At 45.1% G+C, this 23199-nt stretch overlaps 1 protein-coding gene across 1 annotated transcript in view; it reads right to left on the reverse strand.

Annotated features, from left to right (window-relative positions):
* HSD17B12 (hydroxysteroid 17-beta dehydrogenase 12) overlaps positions 1-23199 on the reverse strand; it is a 108828-nt gene that overhangs the window by 42602 nt on the left and 43027 nt on the right. The window contains exon 3 of the mRNA XM_054970500.1: positions 17582-17657. Within this exon, the coding sequence (XP_054826475.1) occupies positions 17582-17657 (76 nt within the window). The remainder of the gene's footprint in view (positions 1-17581; positions 17658-23199) is intronic.

Below are 23199 nucleotides of genomic sequence, written 5' to 3' on the forward strand. Positions count from 1 at the left end.
TAAGTTGTAGTGTGTTGTTTTGCTGATTGTAATCTGCCCTGAGTTTGCTAGTCAGGGAGGGCAGAATAGAAATGGAAAGTAAATAAAAAAATATATACTTCATATATTCAAGCATAATAGGTCAGCTGTGCCACATTGGTTTATCCTTCCCCTTCTATATAACAACTTTATTTTTAAAATTAAGGTTAAAACTAAGGCATTATTGATATCCATTGCAATAAAAGAGCAAATGAAAGCACTGTACACATACTGACCCCAAAGCACTGCAGAAAATTTCTGTTACTACAACATGCAAGAAGCTGTACATACAGAACTTTTTAGACTTCTGGGGAGAGAGTTATGTCCCAAATACAAAATTACCAACTTAAAAAATAGCTTTAACTTTATATTCTTCACTCAGCAGTTAACTCTTTCAGTGAGATGCAAAAACATGGCATTTCATGTGTTCCTTCCATGTTGGTATGCTGTAGCAAAGGTTTACAATTCTGTTTCTAAAGACTAACAAATGTACTGTTGTATAAGCTCTTGGGGAGTTTATTAAATAGTCCAAATTCTGTTCATCTTCATTTCTGGCTTTCCATTGTTATGCTTCAGTCCTCTAGTGTGACAGACAGGACTGGTCCCAGCTCCGCCACGCCTGAGAAACAACCAATGAGAGAGGGCAGAATGCTAGGCTAGTGACAGAGTCCTTTGGAGAGAGAATGAAAGAAAGGAAGAAGGCTTTGGGAGCTGCTGAAACAAGGCAACAGACATATTTGCTGGCTGATTACAAACCTGTACTGTTAACATTGAAACATTCCTCTTTGACTCCAGTATATTTGTGAGTGTAAAGTCATTCACTACTACGTTCTTGTAAATAAAGTTTATTTTTGTTTTGTTTAACAAAATTGGCTGGCTTAAAATTGTTGGCTGAGGGTAATTTAAATACACACACAAGCCTCAGACACTGGTCATGACAAATGGGCCAATATAATTAATCTAAAAGGTGGCAGCTTATACAAGAGAATGTAATGCTCCCTTTCCCCAACAGATCTGGGCAGCAGCTGAGTGAGGGAAAGTAAATGGTGGGAACAGACCACCTGTCTGGTAGAGCCTCTGGGAAAGGAGAGAGAGAACCCTATGAGGAAAATTAGAGGTTAGACAGGAGGCGTGTGGGGACTGCCCCTTACAGCGTGGAAAACCCTCAAACTTGTGAAGGGAGGTTTATGGTGAGTGGCAGCAAAGAAAGGGTGATCTGCCATATCTTGCCACCAACAACTGCCACCAAAATAATTCACCTGCCTTATCACAGTGATAATTATTTCATTCATTTCCCTTTATCCTTCTTTATTCCTAGAAATCCCCAGCATAGGTATGGTACTGCTTCTATTCTTTCAAAACATCCACAAAAGCCTAATTCTTTTGTGCAGCCTTCCGTTCAATCTCTTAGTCTTCATCCCTACTAAAACTAAGCATATACATTTTGTTTTATCCTAACATGACTTAAGTTTTGGATATTGATTTCGATCAGTGTAGCCGCTTGAAGTCTAAACTTCAACAGATGCAAGTTTAGTTGCACATACTTCTTCCTCATTACCTTCACCTATTGCTGGAACTTGTCTTCTTGCTTATGCTCTATTAATGCAAACCCATTTGTTGAGGTGTTGAAAATGCATCCATTAACTGAAGATCACTCTGAAACGGCATCTCACAGGAGCTGCTCCATGAGGCAAACAACAGCTCATGCACAGTAACTATGCACGTATCTGCCAAAAAGATGTATATGTATCTGCCAGGGATGTTTTTCCAATAGTACAAAGAATCTGTATGCAAACTATTGCATCCTAACAGCTTGCTAAAGGTAGCTGCTGATAATACATGTATACAATGTCAGATGGTCTCTACATGGTGACCATTTTGTGTGAACCAGGCCACAGAAGCTGCTCGCTACATTCACCATATGGAATAATTTGGAAGAACCTTCATATGATGGGTGCTTTGTATACAGGGGATTTCAGTGCAAGAAATCTGGTTATTTGGCACTGTAACATGACACACAGAATGTGTTCTCATTATTAAAATTCCCTTTTTTGGACAGGGTATGAGGAGGAACTAGACAAATCAATTAAAAATGGCAGAACTTCAAACTAAAACAAATGCAACCATTTTGTACCCTAAATTGTTCAATTGTTTTACTAGCAGCTTGGTGGGGAAATTATGTTTTAAATAATCTAGAGAAATAGACACTAGCTTGAAAGCAACTCATTCATAAAAATAAGTAGCAGCCGTATTTATGATTTTTTTCTCCCGTTGAAAAAAGCCATTGTCCATTCATGCAGAATCATGAACCTAACTGTATTCAGTTAGTTGCTTGCTACTTTCTCCCCCTTCCCCCCCAACAGCAGATGCAAGTGTTTGTTTCCTACTTCATCTTTCAAAAACAGCTGCATTGTTTAAAAATCCCCAGGGATATGCTCCTATGCAAAATAATGACGTAAATAGCATTAAGCCCCTACTGCAGCAGTGGTCTTGTGATCACGTCAGAAGAAAATCAAGTTCAACATCTCTGTGGAGGGAGGTGGAGGCATGCTATTTTTAGCTACATCTGCTCTATTGCTACACATTTGTGTTTGAAATCTTGCGGTCACTGTATTAGCAGAGAAATGTAACTAGTACCATTTCAAGCTCTCTCATTTCTTTTATACTGAAGATTTATACTTTTAATTATTAATGTAATTTAATGATGACATTGTGTGGCTAATACCCATAGCCACATAGGTATTTTTACCATGTATTATTAACATATTTATCAGCGGCTTGTATTTTAAAAAATGAGGGGGGAAATCCTGTAGCAAGTTTCACTACTGAATATAATATAATGGAGTGTCTTGTACACTATGGGACTTAAAGGGACCTTGGTTTAGTATGTCAAAAAAATAATTTTGCAATCAAGTGCACAAAACCCTTGAAGTTTACCACTAGCAGAACAGTGGAAATAACCTGCTCCAGTTGCTAAACAATGTAATTAAAAGGAGAAGAAGAAAATGCAACAGTTTACTGACAGCAATTACTGGAGCCAATACCCACATGAAGAGATACACAAGAAATTTTAATTTAGTGAAATAGTGCTTCACTCTAACCACTGGAAAACCCCTTCCTTCCTTCTCTAAACCATATTGTGGATAGCAACAACCAACATATAACCTATTAGTTCAGCCTATTAAGCCAATTTGAATTGACAACTAGCAAAATATGGGTATTTCTGCAATTCTGAAGCCATGAACAGATCAGCACAGAGATACATCACAGGGGTGGGGGTGGAATTTGAAACAAGTAGCAAGAATTGTGGACCTTGTCCCCACTGCTACTTCTTTGCTACAGTTCAAACTAGGCTGTCTGGCAGCACTGCTTGAAAGGTACAGTTTGGAATTTAGGTGTGCAAGGGTATCTTTTTGACACTATGTAAACAGAAGAAAGAGGGCAGATGAAGAGGCAGAGATGACCCTCATCTTCTTACATATTTCTCCTAGCCCTGCATGCATCTAAAGTATTCAGATGTAAAAGCACAATTTGAGATAGGAACTAGTGCAGGACCGTAACAAAACATGGCAGTTTGTGTTAAAGGATTTGTTTTTTTTAGTAAGTTTTGCCTCCCGAACTACAGCACACGTTTTGTAGTTAGTAAATGTACTTAATACTTGTGAAGAGATACAGTACACAGAATGTATTCAGAAGAATTTATTTATTTTTAGCCAGTGTTGTGCGTTTATGTGTGCGTGACTTTTGAAGATGAGAGTTTCTGTATTTTCCAGTGTTGCTTGTAACAGTTTGTATTTTTTAAAATTAAAGTACTTCTTTGAATACCATATTCGATGGATATATTTGGGGGGGGGGTGTCCATCATTCAGCACTTTGCCCTGGCCTTCCTTCCCAGCATCCCTGTCCCTGCTTTGTTAGCTGAATGACTGCTAATGACATAGACAGACATCAAGGGTCTCAGGTATGTCATTTTTCTGTCCCTTTTAATCCCAGAATAGTCTTGAAAGGTAAGTGGAGGAGCATAACTTCTCTGCTTTTTTTATTTGCTGTTTATTTTACCTCAGACTTTCCTTCTCAGTGATTATGAGGAAACTTTATTTCAGACTAAAAGAAAAGGATAGTGTTTATCTGGAGGGAGCCAGGGTTAATATTTTTTGAAACATTAGGGTCTCCAACAGAAAGAAATTTTGAATCTGCTTGGGGGAAAGGGGGGTACTTAACCTGCCCTGTCATAAATGAAACCCTATCGCCAAATTGAGTAGAGCTCCATTGAGCATCCAGGTAAAGATCTAAACCTGGGTTTCCTCACACTGAGGGAAGAGACTTGCAGAACCAACCTTAAAAGCTGTTTCTGCTCTTGAATCCATCAAGGGTTTTCATACTTACCTTTTATGAGTGCCTCTGGATGACCGGATAACCATCTTTAAGTACTTGCTGTCATACAGAGGATGGTGCAAAGTTGTTTTCCGTTGCCCCAGATGGTTAGACCAGAACCAACGGGTTGAAATTAAATCAAGAGTTTTCAGCTAAACATTAGGAAAAACTTCCTGACAGTTGTTCCTGACTATCTCAGGAGGTGGTGGACTGTCCTTTGGAGCTTTTTAAGCAGAGACCAGATGGCCATCTGACAGCAATGCTGATTCTGTGAACCCAGGCCAATCATAAGGAGGAGAGCAGGAAGAGTTACATCAGTACTCAGTTCTTGTGGCCTCTTCTTACATGCCTTGGGTAATGACGATTGCCACTTTGGTGTCAGGAAGCAATTTTCTCCAACCCAGTTTGACTAGGTATCCTGGAGGTTTTGCTATCTTTTGGGCATGGAGCAGGGGTCACTGAGGGTATGGTGGGAGGGGTAGCTGTGAAATTCCTGTAGCGTGCAGGAGGTTGGACTTGATGATCCTGGAGGTCCCTTCCAACTGTATGATTCTATAACAGACTTTTGAAGGTAGCGCTACTAGGGCAGATACAATTGCTTGCAAAATGCATTATATGTAAGCGTGGTGTTGAGGGGCAGACAATCATGTATTTAGGTGTGGGGTGGTCCTTTGTGTGCCGCTCTTCCCTACCTGCTCTCCCACCATTACCATCCCCACTGCATTTGCCAAACGATCCCTGGATTTGCCTGCTCCAGTTCCTGGTTGTCACTGCTTAACTGTTGAGGTTGCTGGAGGAAGCACAGCAGAACTTGGCATGTCTGGCACCTCAGAGAAGAGGAAAGGTTATTTTGTTGATGGATTGCTCCTGCTCCATCATTTTGCCATCTCAGCAACATGGTTGGTAGCAGTTGTTGGGTGTCTGCTAAGAGTCATCTACATGTCACGGGCACATTGGTGGTTACAGTTTGTTGATGGAAGTTTTGTGCCAGGGAAGTCAGCTCTGTGAGAGTTGTTTCTCTTTTGCAGGGTGGGGGAGGGACATTTTGGAGACTTTTGGCAGGCTGTACAAGAGTGTTTTACTAATGTCTACCTTTTTTCCTAAAGAACACCAACCCCCAACCCCCCCCCCACACACAAATACACTCTTTTCTTCATAGGGATGTTGCTTCAACTACCTGGTCATAGTTTCCTCCATCTTTCCCAGCTTTATGATATCCTTTTTCTTTTTAAAGGTAAAGTGACCAGAACTATATACCATATTCAAGTGGGGTCACTCTATAGGTTTATAATAAAGGCACTATGACAACTTGCCATTTTTATTTTCAATTCCTTTTCTAATAATCCCCTGCATGGAATCTGCCTTTTTTAAAAAAAATTGCTGTCACTTAACAAGCCAGTATTTTCAAAGAGCAACCTCCTTCCTGAGTTAATCATTGCCAGTTCAAACTTAGTATACACATGGTTGGGGTTCATTGCCCCTAAGCCAATATTTTGTATTTATTTATATGGAAGGATACACAAACCAGATCAGTTCTATTAGAGTTATTAAATAAACATTAATTAAATAAATATTTCTGTTCAGAAAAAAAACTCAAAGTGGCTAGCAACAAACAAATAATAATAGTGATAAAATCACTTAAAACTATAACAGTATTAAAACCTTAGGGTAACAGTCATGATCAGAGACTTTCTGAATAGATGCATTTTGAAAATTTGCTGTAGAGTCCCACCTGCAGCTGCTATACTATCCCTCTACCTTCTTAAATCACTCCAGAAAGCTCAAGGGTGGGGAGCTGTGTTCCACCCATCCACTGATGCTAAGTATCGTCAATGATCTCAAAGATAACCTTCAGCTATACAGAGTAGTACTTTCCTAGACAAGCAGCCCTGCTTAAAAACAGTAGTACCACATTTGTATTTTGCATTTCATTCTTTCAGGGAAGCTAAAACTGATGAAGTTAAGCTTTACCTGAATTAAAGGATATTTAAACATGTCTTTTCCCTTTCCACACCACTGAAACGGTGACATGGAAAGCCCTCATTGCAATTTGAATGTGATAGGTAAGAATGTAGATTTCATTAAAATAGCTTGCATCAGTTTGATTAATTTGGCACTGGGAAGAAGAATACTGTGTTCATTTTAAAGTTCTCCCACAAGATTGTCATGATGCTGCTAGTGTCTGCGTGTGTTCTTCATGCTTATGATAATGAATGCTATTTTTAGTCTCATTGAAAGGCAGACACCTGCCCAGAGGTTCCTGTACGGATTGCACTGCATAGTGAATTGCCAAACTCAGTTCCAAGGCTAGATGCAATATACTCTTTTGGGATTACATTTTAAAACCCATTTAGCATTTTAAACAGTTATTTCCCCATTTAATAAATAATAATTCTTTAAATTATGATATCAAAAGCATATAACACATTTGCATTCAATAGGTAAGCCTTATTCAAATGGTCAAATGAGCAGTGAGCGGCACCAAACCGTCTATAGACCCACTTTCCCCTCTTGCTGGAAGCCTACTGAACCCCCCAAAATTTTGTTTCTGTGTCTAGAGAACCCTCAGAAACAGTACAAGGGACAAAGTGGGGGTCTACATGGGGGGGGGGGGAAGACACCAGAAATTGCCTTCCCTTCTTCCACAAATGGAAATGCCATCATCACCACAACTTGTGTGGTTTGATACATGCCAGTATGTTGCAGATACTCTACTATTGAGCCATGGCTGCTCCTCTGTTTGCAGTCAAGAGGATCAAATGATTTCTTGGTACTCTGATGTAACTGTATGGTTTTATGGATAGTGTAACCATGTTTGGCTGACTGAAAATTGAGTTTAAACGACCCTTTGCCTAGTTCCTCTCCTCTTCTGTTATATCACTTAAAGCACTTACCTGAACTTCATGAAGCCCGTACGGAAGAACAGGCTATTGGACAAGGGATCTCTAGGAAAGGGTAGGAGCTTGCTGGGGGGTGGAGGTCTGCCATTTAAAAAGCATGGCAGAAGGTATGGTGTATAGGGAGAGTGGAACAATGGAACAGAATGCAACAGCATTTGAACTTGTGCAAAGGAAAGACAGCAGAGATGAGAAGAGCAAAGATACAAAGACAGACTTTCAGAGCAGGAGCTTAACGTGTTTATAGTAAGAAAGACAATTTCATAAATGAATTAGGAACTCTCTCCAAACTTTATTTCAAATAGTACCCTGACTCAGCAGAGCGTACATCTGCAAAGTAATGTACCAGTTGATCCTTCAGTTTGATATACAATTTTCAGTCAGCCAAACATGGTTACACAATCCATAAAACTATACAGTTATATCAGAGTACCAAGAAATCATTTGATCCTCTTGACTGCAAACAGAGGAGCAGCCATGGCTCAATAGTAGAGTATCTGTTTGGTATGCAGAATGTCCCACGCACAGTCTCTGACATTTCTAGTTAAAAGGGTCAGGCAGTAGGTAACATGAAAGACCTCTTTACATGAGAGCTCCTGCCAGACTGAGCAGAGAATACCAATAGTTTGATTCAATCAATAGTTTGATTCAGTATATGGCAGCTTCATGTGTATACAACCATCCAGACAAGTCACTTTTGAATTTTAGGATAGGGACAAGGCTCAAAAGTTGTAACAGGATGGAAAACGGAGGAGGAAGAGATGTTATGGAGGATACAGTTAAACTAAAATATTATTTATAAAAACATGGATAGGCAGAACCTTATTTATCATGTATTGGCAGAGAAAGCAGGGAGCCAAAGATTTTTAACAGCAGTTAAAATCCCCAGGCAATTCAGTAAAGCATATCTGCAAGTGTGACTATAGAATCCCTCCATCCATTTATCAGATGGGCACCTATTCCTCACCATAACAGGCACCTATTCCTCAAAATAAACTTAAAGGTACTTGTAAAATTAAAGTTCTTGTGTAGATGAAGTTGCCATTACGACTAATAGATTTCAAACAAAATAAATCCTATTAGTTTTAAAAATTATTCACAGATCTGTTCATATAATGTGTATGATTTTGATGTTTTAATTTTAATGCTGATATTTGCTCTTACTGTGCAACTTACAAAGCTAATTACCGCAGAGTTAAAATATTTCCTGGTGGAGACTCAGATTTTAAACAATAATCTAAGCTTGACGTGAACTAGCTAGCATGTCAGTTGCCTGCCAACTACATTCCAGGGAGCACTGAAGCTTGTGCCCAGTCTAATACTAGAAGTGCTTATTATATAAGTTCTTTTACAGTTATTAGATTAATTATGCATTTTTATGGAGGGCAGCTGAATTGAAAAATTAATGATTTAGATATGAAATTAAATAGCATGATATTTGAACCCAGGTTCAAATTTAATACAGTGGCTGTAATTCTTAAATTGGTATGAAAGAATTAAACAGAACCCTTATGCACAGGCAACTCACAATGGAACATTTATATACAGGCAACTCAATCTAAAGTGCCCATCACTTGAGCAGAAGCATTTCCCTTCATAAGATGAGGTGGTATGGGTGGTGCCAACTGCCCTCTTCCACTGCTTTTACTAAATAAACATGCTTAAGAATGTGCCTATATCAATGTTTTTAGGACTATTAGCATAAGCAGGTTGCTATCAAATTAAAACTGCTGATCTGGATCCCAAAACAGCCTTGCAAGTAAATCATAAATTAATCATTTAATCATGAGTAGTCCTACTGGGCCACAATAAAGTTCCATCAAGTATCATATTATAAGCTGTACAGAACCATCCATGAGCTCTGTTCATGAAACAGAACACTCCTGCCTACCTGTTTCAACTGCAGGCCACTATGCCCCCAGGAACAGCACACAATGTGGGGATCAGCAGTGGGACTGGGCAGCTGACAAAAATTCAAGGGAAGAACACTTGTTGGATACAACCCTGTGTTACCTATGTTGACAAGCTGAGAATGTCAGCTTTCAGAGCTGAAAAGGTTTTTCAACCAAATCCAAACCTACCTTGATTTATTTCAATGTACTGTTAAAAATAGTGTCTCTTCTTTCTTACTGCCCCAAAGGCTGCAAAACATTAACTGACCCTCAGTAGTGGGGTCGTGACCCCGAGGCAGCAGGGAAAGACATCGTGGAACCATGTTTTCCCGCTCCATGATTGACACGAGTCTAGCCCTAGTGTCGGAATACCTGGGGACAAATGAAACTCCGGTTTGGGAAACTGGCGAGGCATCCACTTTCACCACGGGAGCTGCGAGAATCAGCACCCTTCCTCAATACCGCTGGGATGAGGCTGCGGGTTGTTTGGTGGAGTGTTCCCCGCCTGGAGAGGGGGGTAGTTTCCAGGATTGGAATGCACCCCTAACGGAGCTAATGAGCTGGGACTATGCCGATGTAGGTTCGGTCGGAACCTGGGGCAGTGACTTAGGGGCCCCGGTGGGTGAGGAGTGTTGGAGTGCTCTCCAAAATCAGGCCCAAGTGCTGCAATACGAAATGCTCGCTGTGATGGGAATCATCAAAGGCTGGGTCGCAGGCACTTCGGAGATGCCTGGCCCACCCGCCTCCGGTACTCTTGCTACAATGGGCCCGCAGGTTGCGGGCACCAGCTTTACAGAAGAAGAGGTGGAGTGGGCTGAGTGTGGGCAACGAACTTGGGAGGAGAGTTTGCTCCAGCAAGCAGGATGGGATGCTGAAGAAGATCTGAGAGGTCAGGAGGAAGCCCACTACCGGGCATTGGAGGCGCAAATGGAAGCGATGCGTGAAGACCTGGCGCAGGCCACCGATCTCATAGGTCTGATGGTCCAGGGGCCTAGGGATGTGAACGCGACACAGGGAGAAGCCGCAGGGACGACGGGCCCTCAAGGCCCTGCCGATGCGGCTGGTCCGGTGACCACCGGGGCACCAGCGGCTCCCCGCCCGCTCCTCGCCCTGCCGGCCCCGCTGGTACCCATCCCGCCACCCGCCCTGCAGGCGCCCATTCCATTGCCCCCTCCGCCTGGCCTCGTCGCTCCTGCTGCCCCCGCACCAGTAGTTCCTGCCGGGCCGGCAAGCCCTGCAATTCTGCCCGCAGGCCCAGCAGTTCCAGCGCTGGATGGACCAATAATTCTGGCGGGAGCTGTAGCACCAGCTGCACCAGCAGGCCCTCGCCCCACTGCACCCAGCGCAACCAGCCCCTCGACTTCCTGCGCATCGCCAGCAGCAGCCAAGGGCTCAACTTCCACCCGGGGGAGTGGGGCCGCTGGTACCGGCCCTCCGAGGACTCCCAGGGCCCCGGCCTCAAGCCCCACTCAGACCTCAACCTCAGCCCCAGCCACGACCTGGGGCCCAGGGATTGCCGCAGAGACCCGCGCCGAGAGCGGAAGCGCCCTTCCAACCGCACCAGCCCGCTCCGCCACGGGATCGGGGCCCGGTGCCACAACTGCCACCTCGCCAACCAGCCCAACCCCTCGGAGCGCTAGCCATGGGGGGGGGGCGGAGCTGCCCCTAGGATGGATAAAGCTGGAAGCTACGTTTAACAGAGAGCCACGTAAGCTGGGATTTTTTGTAGTGCAGGCCTTGCAATTCTTCAATCAGTGGGGACACCTGTTCCCTACGGAGAAAAGCCGAGTAGCCCACTTAGCGGCCCGCTTGGAGGGGATAGCGGCAGAGTGGTATGTGACTCTCTACAATATGGGGGCTCCGGAGCTAGGAAATTTACAAGCCTTCATTGCAGCGCTGAGAGCACAGTACGAAGACCTGCTGGAAAGCAAGCGGGCCCGCACCAAGCTCCGCACCATTCGACAAGGATCACAGTCGGTGACAGAGTATGCAGCCAAATTCTGACAATTAGCTGCGAAGTGCCCGCATTACGAGGAGGGGGTGAAAGTGGAACTATTCTGGAATGGAATGAACCCTAGACTGTTCGACCAGGCGCTAATGCAGGATGACCCTCCAACGCTCCTAGGCTGGATTCAACTGGCGTGTGAGGTGGAAAACCGCACCCAGGTAGTCCGCCTGGTTGAGCAACAGCAGGCCACGGGTTCTCGCCATCCCCGTCAAACCCCGGGAAGAGGATGGGGCGCCACCGCAATGAGGGGGGCCAGAAAGACGAGATGGAGAGAAGGAATATGTTTGCAATGCAGTAGCAGTGGACATTTCGCCGCACAATGCCCCCTTCGAGCACAAACCCCCCAGGTCCCATCAACCAAACCGATTCCAGCGCCCCGGGCCAGTAGGGGTAGAGGGCAAGCCAAGAGAGAGCGTCCCGAAACAGGACTGGAGGCCGAGGAAGTTCTAACAGAGTTGGAGGTCCAGATCCAAGGTGCCGAATGCTCTGCTGTGCAGCCGGGAAACTAGGAGGATCAGTCGTAACGAGGCCCCCACGGCAGATCAAAGAGAAACCCACCCCGAAGGAGGTGAGAGAACAAGGGGCCATATTATTCATCCCCGTAAATCTAGTTAACCCAAAGAGGGGGACACATGTGCGAGTACAAGGTTTAATAGACTCTGGGTCCTCGCGGGACATTATTGCTCCGGCGCTAGTAAATGGTTTAGGGTTGGAAACCCACGCCCTAGAGCCCCCTATAATCTTTGAGCAAATGGATGGTTCCAACATGAACCCAGCTGTTCTGGAAATGGAATTAGTACCCACCGGGATAGGCAAGCATTGGGAAAGTCGCCCCTACGTTGTCAGCCAAGTGGCCAAGTACCCGCTCATTCTAGGCAGTCGATGGCTGTATCACAACCCCTACATCAACTGGGCAAAAGGGATGATAGTCTTTGACCAAGAAAACTGCCAGAAGCATCACTGGAGACCCCAATGGGGAGAGGAAGCTCTGGCTAATCTAGAAGTCGCCCTTCTTACGGCCGAGGAGCTAAGTCTAATTCCCCTGGAGTACCGGGATATGGCCCCGGGCATTTAGTGAAGAAGAGGCTGATGAACTGCCTCCCCTACCGCAATACTGACTGTGCCATTGAATTAGTTCCGGGCAAAAAGCTCCCAAAGGGAAAATTATATTCTATGAGTCCAGCGGAATGGCAAGAACTCAGAAAATTTATAGATAAAAACTTGGAAAGAGGTTTCATTCGTCCTGCCAGTTCCCCGCATGCTGCCCCGGTGTTATTTGTGAAGAAGGATGGGGGACTCAGACTTTGCACAGATTTTCGGGGCATCAATGCAGTATCTACGTCCAACGCCTACCCTATCCCATTGATTCGAGATCTCCTCAGTGTGGTGGCGCAGGGTAAGATTTTCTCGAAATCAGATCTCAAAGATGCTTACTTTCATGTAAGAATAGGGAAGGGGATGAATGGAAAACCACGTTCAACACCCCCCTAGGCCAATATGAATATCTCGTAATGCCTTTCGGCTTAAAAGGGACCCCTTCGGTTTACATGACGATGATCAATGAAGTGTTGCATGAATTTCTCTCTAAAGGGGTGGTTGTTTACCTTGATGACATCTTAATTTATTCAGAAAATAAAGAATCGCATGTAAAACTGGTCCGGAAAGTGTTGGCAGCCCTTACGCGCCACAAGCTACCAATCAAATTGTCCAAATGTGAGTTCCATAAAACAGAGTTGGATTACTTGGGCTATCGTATCTCAGGGCAGGGACTAAAAATGGATCCTGCTAAAATTAAAGCAGTGCAGGAATAGCAAGCGCCTTCAACGCGGAAGCAATTGCAATCTTTCCTAGTTTTTGCGAATTTCTACAGACCGTTCATAGAAGGTTTTGCCCAAATTGCTCTCCCTTTAACGGACCTGCTAAAAACGAAAGAGAAGGGAGACCAAGCCGCCAAACCCATGGCTAAGATAGATTGGGGGCCAGAATGCCAGCTAGCGTTTGAAAAACTGAAAACCCAATTTACTTCAGAGCCAGTCTTACAACACCCCAATGAAAACCGAGCCTTTATAGTACAGGTGGATGCCAGTGACTCAGCCATTGGGGGGGGCCTGTTGCAAAAGGGGGACAATAACAAAATACGGCCATGTGCTTACCTGTCCAGAAAATTCACAGAAGCGGAAAGGAATTGGAGTGTGTGGGAAAAGGAAGCGTTTGCAGTTTGGCGCCACTGGCTGGAGGGGGCACGTCACCCCTTCCAAGTTTGGACGGATCATAAAAACCTAGAAGCGTGTCGCGCTCCCCGGAGCCTTAATGCCAAACAGCTCCGTTGGGCAGAGTTCTTCTCAAAATTCAGTATCACTTTAAATTTCTTGCCCGGCAACTCAAACTTCATTGCGGACGCTCTCTCGCGCATGCGCCAAGATCAGAGCAAGAGGGAGAAGACTATTGACACGGTCTTCTCTCCTAACCAATTAGGAGGCGTAGTAACTACCCACAGTCAGGCAACCAAAGAGCAAATGGGAAAGCAGGAAAGCCTCGAGGGGTGGAAAGCAAAAGTGAAAAGCAAGGTGGAAAAAGAGGGGGAGGAAGTGCCCACAGAGAAAATGACACAAACGGCAACCGGGGAATGGCTAAAAGGCGACAAACTTTACATCCCGACTAGCCTGAGGAAGGAGGTTTTGCAACAATGTCACGATGCCAAAACTGCAGGCCATTTCGGGTACTTAAAAACTCTGCATCTCATACAAAGGCAATTCTGGTGGCCCAGCATTAGAAAAGATGTCTCCCAATATGTGGCTTCCTGCCCCACTTGCATAATGGCCAAACCAAGAAGGGGAAAAACCCCAGGACTTCTGCAACTACTAGAAACCCCTTCCCGGCCCTGGAAAGTAATTTCTATGGACTTTATCACAGATCTACCCCCCCTTGAAAGGTTGCACATGTATATTAGTGGTGGTAGACCTGTTCTCCAAACAAGCCCACTTTATCCCCTGCACAACAGTGCTGACGGCAAAGAAACTTGCTAATTTGTTTATGAAACACATTGTAAGGCTTCACTCTTTCCCTGCTAAGGTAATATCAGATCGAGGAGTACAGTTCGTTGCCAACTTCTGGCGGGAGCTTTTACAAGTAGCAGGAATTGAACAAGGATTAAGCTCCGCCTACCATCGCGAGAGCGACGGGCAGTCGGAAAGGATTAATCAAATATTGGAACAGTTTCTCAGATGTTCTATTAATTTCCAACAGGATAACTGGACTCAATTTCTCCATTTTGCCAAATACGCTTATAACAACTCGGTCCACAGCTCAACCGGTGAGACCCCGTTCAAGATTGTACACTGATACGAAGGTTTAGCCTTTCTCTTCGAGACCAGCCCAGAATCTAAGAAATCCGGAGATCTGGGTGAATGGTGGACTTCCCTCACTGAACAATGGACTGTAATCCAATAAACTTTACTCAAAGCTAAAGCAGACTACAAAAAGTATGCTGATCGCCATCGTGTGGAGCAACGAGAATTGCACCCTGGAGACAAAGTATATGTTTCCACCAAAAACTTCAAGACAGAGCAATCCAGAAAAAACTAGGACTAAAGTACCTGGGGCCCTTCCCAATAAAAAGGGTAATCAACAACGTAACTGTGGAATTAGAATTGCCAAAGAATCTCCGTCAGGTTCACGCTACTTTTCATGTCAGTCTCCTCAAGAAAGCACCTCTCCCAGATGACTGGCATCCTGAAAAACCGGTGCCCCACCCTACCCTTGTAGATGGCCAAATACATTATGAAATAGAGGAGATTTTGGACTCAAAACGGAAGCACAAGATCTTTTACCTGGTCAGGTGGAGAGACTTTGAGGAGGGGTTCAGAGAGTGGGTGGAGGCCTCCTATGTAAACGCCCCAAAACTGATTGCTAAGTTTCATAAGAAATACCCTGAGAAAGTAGGAGCTGGAGGGTGAAGGGGGGTCTTAAGGGAGGCAGAATGTCAGGATGTCAATTCTCTAGCCAGAGTAACGCCATGTTAACTTGTATGATAATCAGTAGTTGTCTAGTTTTCCTCCCTCTAGGCCCAGGTGTCTCCAGACCGCTCATATCCATGGGAGCGAAGAGCCTTATCTATCCAGTCCAGCCAACGACCTTGATGTCCTCGTCTTTTCATGCCTTCGCAGACAGGACTAGGGGGGAGGCTGAGAATGGGTGTTTGAAGTGTTGTAACTTTCATTTTACATGCCATTCTCAACAAAGCTTTCGTTCAGCCAAGGGCCTCATCAACCTTTGGATTATGGACACCTGTATCCTGAGCATAGTCTTTCAATAACCCTTTTGGAATCAAGAGACCTTGTGCTTCTTGCAGAAGGGGGGAGACGAACTCAGATAACTGGGATTCTATAGTCTGACACTGTCTGTCAAAATGTACCCTATACTCAAATCTTTATAAATATACATTTATGCTAAAAAAAAAAAAGGGCAGAAGGCAAATCAGATGAAAAGCCCAAAAGAAATAATCAGACACTGCAAAGCTCAAGACTTCTTACATACTAAAAGCAAAGTGGCAAAGACCTGAGGATACTTAAATCAGGAGACTGGAGCCATGATGAATGGACAAGACAGATCTTCTACACACCTGAAAAATGATCCGTTTGCAGAAAAAACTGAAGACTAAAAAAAAAAAAAACATTGGGAGGTGTTTTAAACACCCAAAAATGATAAAAGGAGTGCCTTGTAGCTTTAACCAGATGCCCTCAGTGACTGTTACATGACAACCATAACAATTCAGCCAGTATTCCAGACTTGATTTCTGTCAGTAAAAGGCAGGGAGTGGGCCAGGCCCTTTCCAGGGCTGTTTTGGCCTTTGAAAGAGGACTCGAGGCCAGGCCCAGAAGCAACCACTGGACAACCTGATACCACAAGACTTGCATGCCTCACCCAGCCCCAACTAATGGCTACTGTTCAACTGTAATCCCCCCTTACCCCAAACCAAAGCCAGTGTTGTATAGCAGTTAGAGTTTCAGAGTAGGATGTGGGAGACCCAGTTTCAAAAAACCACTCTGCAGTGGAAACTCACTTGGTGACTTTGATCCAGTCATGCGCACAGCCTAACCAACCTCTCAAGGTTGTTGTGAGGATAATTGGAGACAAGGAGAACGATGTGAGTTGCTTTAGGTGCCCATTGTAGAAAAATGCAGTATATAAATGAAGTATATTAAGAAATATAAATGAAGGTGTAGAAAGAAAAAGGAAACTGTTTATTGGGTTTGAAGAGAAGGCTGTACGAAAAGGTGAGCATATGGAGGCAGCCAGGAGGAGGGAAAGAGGAAATAGTGTGAGGAAGGGGATACAAGGAAACGTGTCGCCCCAGCAAGTCCTTGCAGATTCCTCACCATGTAACCGGGCCCGGCCCAGGTGGCACCACACAACTAGGCCATAGGAAAAAGGCTGCTAGGGGAGGAGAAAGCAGGGGGACATATAAAGGTGAGTGAGAAGGAAGCAGGAAAAGGGGATGAGGCTATAAGGGGCAAGGGAAGAGGACGTGATGGAGGTGAGAAAAATTAGATATCCCCTGCAAGTCCTTGCAGATCTCCACTTTTTTGTTTTTAAAAACCTTCCCATTAAACAGAACAAAGACTCAAATGTTTAACTGTGCCCATTTCCAGGTATGTATTAAATTTTTGTTTCACCTGTTGTAACTTTAAGTATTATTCATTAGACCAACATCTGGGTAGTACTCACCATTCTTAGTAAAACAAAACTTGGGAACAACATTTAGAAGGAAGCTGTTATATACAGAAGATCAAGGCAAGATAGCTGTTGTGAACTGCTTTCAAAATATCTCACAAAATTAAAGTTGCTTCTTTCCTCCTTTCCCCTCATAGGATATTCATGGTCCTATATTCTCAAACTGTACTAAGCCAATTTTTAGAAGAGCAAATATAAGAAGTTACTTGTAAGAGTGATGCTTACACACGCACTTTCATTTTTGTGGTTTAGATTTGTCACTATTTATTGTGCTGTCTTTATCGAAGATTTACCAAGAAAGAAGCTACTCAGATAATTGTTAACTCATGTCAGAGGAGTATACTAAAAGTATTTAGTATGTTTAAAGTGGCCAGATTCACTTACAGACCAGTACAGAAAGAATTCATAGGCTCTGTTATGTAGCTGTATTAAGTTCTCCTGTTATTTCATACTCATTGTTACAGTGCTCTCTCAGTTTTGTGGCTTAGTGGAAGTGATTTAAAACGTTGTGGTCAGCCAATGGACAACACTGTTAAAGACTTCTAGGAAATATGAATAACAAGCATTTTAAAAATCTAGTTAATGTTTAAGCAGTTAACATCAGCTATCTTATTGGAGTTTTTCTCAACTTATCTAGAAATACAATGAAAATCACTCACTTATTTCACTGGCAACCTGATCCAGTTTCTCTTGAGATCTGCTGATAAGAGCCACCTTCATTCCTCGCCTAGCTAACTGGAGGTGAAAAAAAGAGACATACAAAAGGGCTTAGCTTCAACTTTGTGATATTTGCTCAACCAACATTACTGTTTAAACATAACATGTTCAAATAAACATCTACGTAGTCACATATACAGAGATTCTACACTGGTGCAGAAAGAATCCATAAAATTCTAGAGCTCTAGGAAAAAAGGGGTCCTCAAAACTCCCCCCCCCCTATAAGACATTACATTATTGCAACTTGCTGCAAGAGATGCAACTGTGAGACATAAAGGCTTTGGATTTTTGCCAATGTTGTGTCTTTGTGAACTTGCAGTTATTTACCCTATGGCATTGTTTATTGAAATGTCCTGGATATTGACTGTGCTAATCTCACACTATGTAATCTGCCTTGAATCTCAAGTGAGAAAGGCAGATTATAAATGACAATAAATAAATCTCAAAAAACAGAAGAGACCTGATGGTGTTCACTATTCCTGCTTAAACCTGTCTAGCAAAAAGGGGAAATAATCCAGACCAAAAAGTATTCCAGCATTAACTGACTGGGTTCAAGAAAGGCATGTTTAAAATACTGACAAGAATGAGAACATATATACAAAGAATAATGGCAAAGATTTTATAATGTCCTCTTCCTTGGCCCATGCCTTCTTTCTAATGCGTCATCCCCCCTCAGTTCAGATCACCACTTCATACAATTTTTCATTACACAGATTATTTCAGATCTTTCATGGCACTCCGTAACAACCAGACACTCCTACAGCCTTGGCTCTCAGAGAGTTCACAGTCAAAACAAAATAAAAAAAGATTCTTCTTGTCACCCAAGCATGAAAATAAAGTAAATCAATAAGTACTGTGTTCTTCATAAAGACACTATCAAAGTCAAAATACACAGTCAAGGATCACCAGATTAATATATATTCATCACAATCTACTCTAATGGGAAAGATGAGCACCTTTCTACTCAGTTCATTCTGACCACTGCTACAAGCTCTTCCAAAGAGAAAAGGACAACAGAAGGGAAGAAGATTAAGTTGTCTAACTTCACAGATTACCATTCGGAAAACCTCCTTTTCTTTATAATCATTTTGTGGTACCACGAATGGGAGACTAGCAACAAAGTCTGTGGTGTTTAACAATACAACGAGCTCTGGCAGGGCCTCAAACAGGCAGAAATTGGGCTGGTAGGGTGAGCAGGAGCCCTCCAGGGCCCGCTGTGTTGCACTGGCAGCATTCCTGCACCCCGCACTGGCCCGATTCAGCCTCAAACGGGTGGAAATTGGGCCAGTGCGTTCGGGGCTTGAGGAGGGCAGCGGAGGCGAGCCAGGCATTCCTGCCTCCATCTCCTCACCCCATCAAGGCTTGAGGAGGGCAGCGCTGGTGAGCCAGGCAGGTGCACTGCTGCACCCCCTCCCACCCCACTGAGGCTTGGGTAGGGCAGCACAGGTAAGCCAGGCATGCCCACTGGTGCCCCCCACCCCATTAAAGCTTGGGGAGGATAGTGGCCTTTCCAGCCAGGATGGCTCACCCGTTCTACCCCTTCCCCAGATGATTGCGGCTGTTCTATCAGAGATAAAAATCAGAGTGATACAATCAGAAGAATAGAGACAGAGAGAATACGAGAACCCTGGGAGGGCAATATGTCCTCCTGGTCCTCAGAGGAGAAGGACCCTTCACGGTAAGTGTCCAAAGGTCCGTTCTCCCTCTGAGGCGGAGGACATCCTGGGTGCTCCCAAAGCAGTTATGTTCTATAGGGTGGGTCGAGGTTCTCGTCCTGCATCACGTGTTGCAACACCCTTCTGCCGAATGCGGCGTCTGCCAAGTCGTAGAGGTTTAACTTGTAATGCCTGACGAGGGTGGAGATAGAGGACCATGTGGCCACTCTGCAAATTTCTTCCACTGAGGCATTGTTATGTAGAGCAGCGTTGGTTGCCGCACTTCTGATTGAGTGTGCAGTAATCCCTTGAGGGACGTCCCGTTTGCAGGCTTTGTAGGCCTCCATGATGCAAGTCCGAATGCTTCTACCAATAGTGGACTTGGACATTCTCTTTCCCACGTTCGGTGGGGATGCATTGATGAACAGGAAGTCTGACTTCCTTACAGGTTCAGTCCTGGCCAAATAAACCTTAATGGCGCGCTTCACGTCTAAGGTGTGCCTCTCTCTCTCCTTGGGGTGAGAAGGATTGGGACAAAAAGATGGCAAGTTGATCTCTTGTGATCTGTGGAAAGACGAAATATTTTTGGGCAGAAAGGTGGGGTCCGTGCGCAAGACCACCTTGTCTCTATGAAATTCACAATGTCCAGGTTTAATAGAGAGGGCCCCAAGTTCGGAAATCCTTCTGGCAGAGGTGATGGCCATCAGAAAAAGTCTTTAGCTTTAGCCATTTTAAGGGTACCTCTCGTAGTGGTTCGAACGGTGCCTTGGTCAGCGCTGAAAGAACCACGTGTAGCCTCCACGTGGGAAAACGATGTATTGTTGGAGGGCTCAGCAGGGCAGCTCCTCACAGGAAACGATGTATGTGAGGGTGCTTAGATAAACTGAGTCCATCTGGCAGAGATAGTACTGACGATAACGCTGCTACCTGTCTTCGCAAAGTGGCTGGTTTCAGTCCCGAACCTAGGCCTTCCTGAAGAAATGCCAGAACTGAATTCAGTTGCGGATGCAAATGGTCAGTCTTTTTCCTCTTTGCCCATCTAACAAAGGCTTTCCAGGCGGTATTGTAGATTCTTGTGGTTGACTTCTTTCTGGAAGAAAGCATAGTTTGAACCACTTGCATGGAGTACCCTAGTTTGGATAAAGACAGCCTCTCAATTTCCAGGCGGTCAGACACATCTAGTCCGGATTGGGATGGAGAATCGGTCCCTGGTGCAGCAAGTCTGGAGTGGCGGGCAGTCGGAAAGGTGGTAAGACTGCTAGGGACTGTAGAGACGAGAACCAGGGTCTCCTCGGCCACCACAGAGCAATTATTATCACCTCCACGTTTGTGTCTGCTATCCTCCGCAGCAGCTTCGGGAGAACCGGTAGTGGAGGAAAGGCATACAGAAGGCCTTCTGGCCAGGGAACCGAGAGAGCATCGGTTCCTTCTGCTAGCGGATGAAAATACCTCGACAGGAAGCGCGGGGTCTGACGATTCAGGTGTGTCGCGAACAGATCCATTACAGGGTTCTCGAATCTGTCCGTAACTAGACGGAACATCTCCCGTTTTAAGGACCACTCCCCCGGTTGGATGGACTGTCGGCTCAACCAGTCTGCCTGCAGGTTGGCTGTCCCTTTGATATGTTCCGCCTGAATGGAGACTAGCCACGACTCTGCCCACGAGATCGGCCCCTTGGATACTCACCGAGAAGGGTCCTTCTCCTCTGAGGAAAGGAGGACATCTTGGGTGTTTCCCACCATCCAATCGGGGAGGCAGGAAGTTAAACTTTCTTCCTCTTCCTTTGGTGTGTGGGACCACCCTCTCTCCTCAGTTCGGGTGATTCCCCTCAGCAGTATTCCCTCACTCTATTCCTAAACTGTCGGAATAAAAAACTGTCTCTCTCAAGATGGAGAGGAAAACACAGTCAGCAGAAGAACACATCAACTAACAATCACAAAACAGTCGACAACTAGTCGAACCAGAAGAACACAACAGTGTAAACACAACTGAACTGTAGAAAGAACATATAGAGTACAACACACTGTACTGACACAGAACTTGCGAGGATCCTGGGAGGGCAAGATGTCCTCCTTTCCTCAGAGGAGAAGGACCCTTCTCGGTGAGTATCCAAGGGGCCGTTCTCCCTCTGAGGCGGAGGACATCTTGGGTGCTCCCAAAGCAGTTCCCTATGTCCTGGGTGGGATGGATCCTTCGTCCTCTACTACGTGTTGAAGTACTCTACGTCCGAAGGCTGCATCAGCCGAAGCATACGTGTGCAAGTGGTAGTGCTTGATAAAGGTAGAAGACGAAGACCACGTCGCGGCCTTGCATATGTCCTCTAATGAAGCATTTTTTCTTAGAGCTGCATTAGTAGCTGCGCTTCTTGCCGAATGTGCCGTAATCCCCGACGGCACTTCTATCTTCATGGCTTTATACGCCTCCTGAATGCATGACTTTATACTGTAGGCAATAGCGGCAGACGACATGCGGTGGCCCATCTTAGGATGCGAGATGTTAACAAAAAGAGAGTCGGATTGACGTATCGACTCAGTCCTGATTATGTACGCCTTGAGGGCCCGTCTCACATCAAGGTTGTGCCATTCCCTCTCCTTCGAATGTGTGGGATTCGGACAGAAGGATGGAAGATTAATCTCCTGGGATCTATGGAAACTCGAGTATGCCTTGGGTACGAAGGCAGGATCCGTCCGTAGGACCACCTTGTCCTTATGAAAAATACACAGTTCCGGTCGGATTGATAAGGCGCCCATTTCTGAGATACGGCGCGCTGAAGTGATGGCCACGAGGAAGATGGTCTTCAGCTTCAGCCATCGCAACGTAATGTCTCTAATGGGCTCAAATGGAGGTCTCATGAGAGCGGACAACACCACGTTCAGGCGCCAAGTCGGGAACCTATGCACTGTTGGCGGGTTCAGCAGAGTAGCCCCTCTAAGAAACCTTTGAACGTGCGGATGTGAAGCCAGCGGGATCCCGTCTAGCGCCGGTAGTACTGTACCTATGGCAGCGACCTGTTTCTTCAATGTAGCAGGACGTAGTCCTCTATCCAGCCCTTCCTGTAGAAAACCCAACACAGTAGTTTTGGAAGGCTGAGTAGGGTCCAATTTCTTACGCCGACACCAGCGAGTGAAGGCTTTCCATGTCGAGTTATAAATTCTAATCGTAGAACTCTTTCTGGATGCCATTAGAGTAGTTATTATTTCTGCAGGGTAGCCTGCTAGCAGGAAGTGTCTCCGCTCAATTTCCAGCCGGTCAGAGACCACCACGCCGGCTTGGGGTGCCAAATGGGTCCCTGCTGGAGCAAGTCCGGATGAATTGGGAGTTTGAGGGGAGGTGCTATGGACATACGATGTAGAGTGGCAAACCATGGCCTTCTTGGCCACCATGGTGCGATCAATATTATTGTCGCTCGCTGCTCCCTCAACTTTCTCAGGACCTTCGGAATCATTGGTAGCGGTGGAAAGGCGTACAGGAGACCCGTTGGCCACTGAGAGTGGAGTGCGTCCGTCCCCTCTGCTCGAGGATGATAGTACCGGGACAGGAACCTCGGTAATTGGTTGTTCCGATGGGAGGCGAACAGATCCACCTTCGGTTGGCCGAAGTGTTCTGATACCAGTAGAAAAACCTCTCTCTTCAGGGCCCATTCCCCTGGATGAAGAGCTTCTCGGCTCAGCCAGTCCGCCTGGACGTTGAGGACTCCCCTGATGTGCTCTGCCTGGAGTGATTGTAGGTTGAGTTCTGCCCAGCCGATGATCTTGTTGGCTTCTTGTTGTAGGCGTGAGGACTTGGTTCCTCCTTGTTTGTTGATATACGCCTTCGCAGAAATATTGTCCGTTCGTATCAGGACATGGCTGTGGTCTATCCGGTCTCTGAAGTGCTTCAAGGCTAGAAGGATCGCCCTCATCTCC

Source organism: Eublepharis macularius, chromosome 2 (assembly GCF_028583425.1).
Source record: "Eublepharis macularius isolate TG4126 chromosome 2, MPM_Emac_v1.0, whole genome shotgun sequence".
Taxonomy (NCBI): Eukaryota; Metazoa; Chordata; class Lepidosauria; order Squamata; family Eublepharidae; genus Eublepharis; species Eublepharis macularius.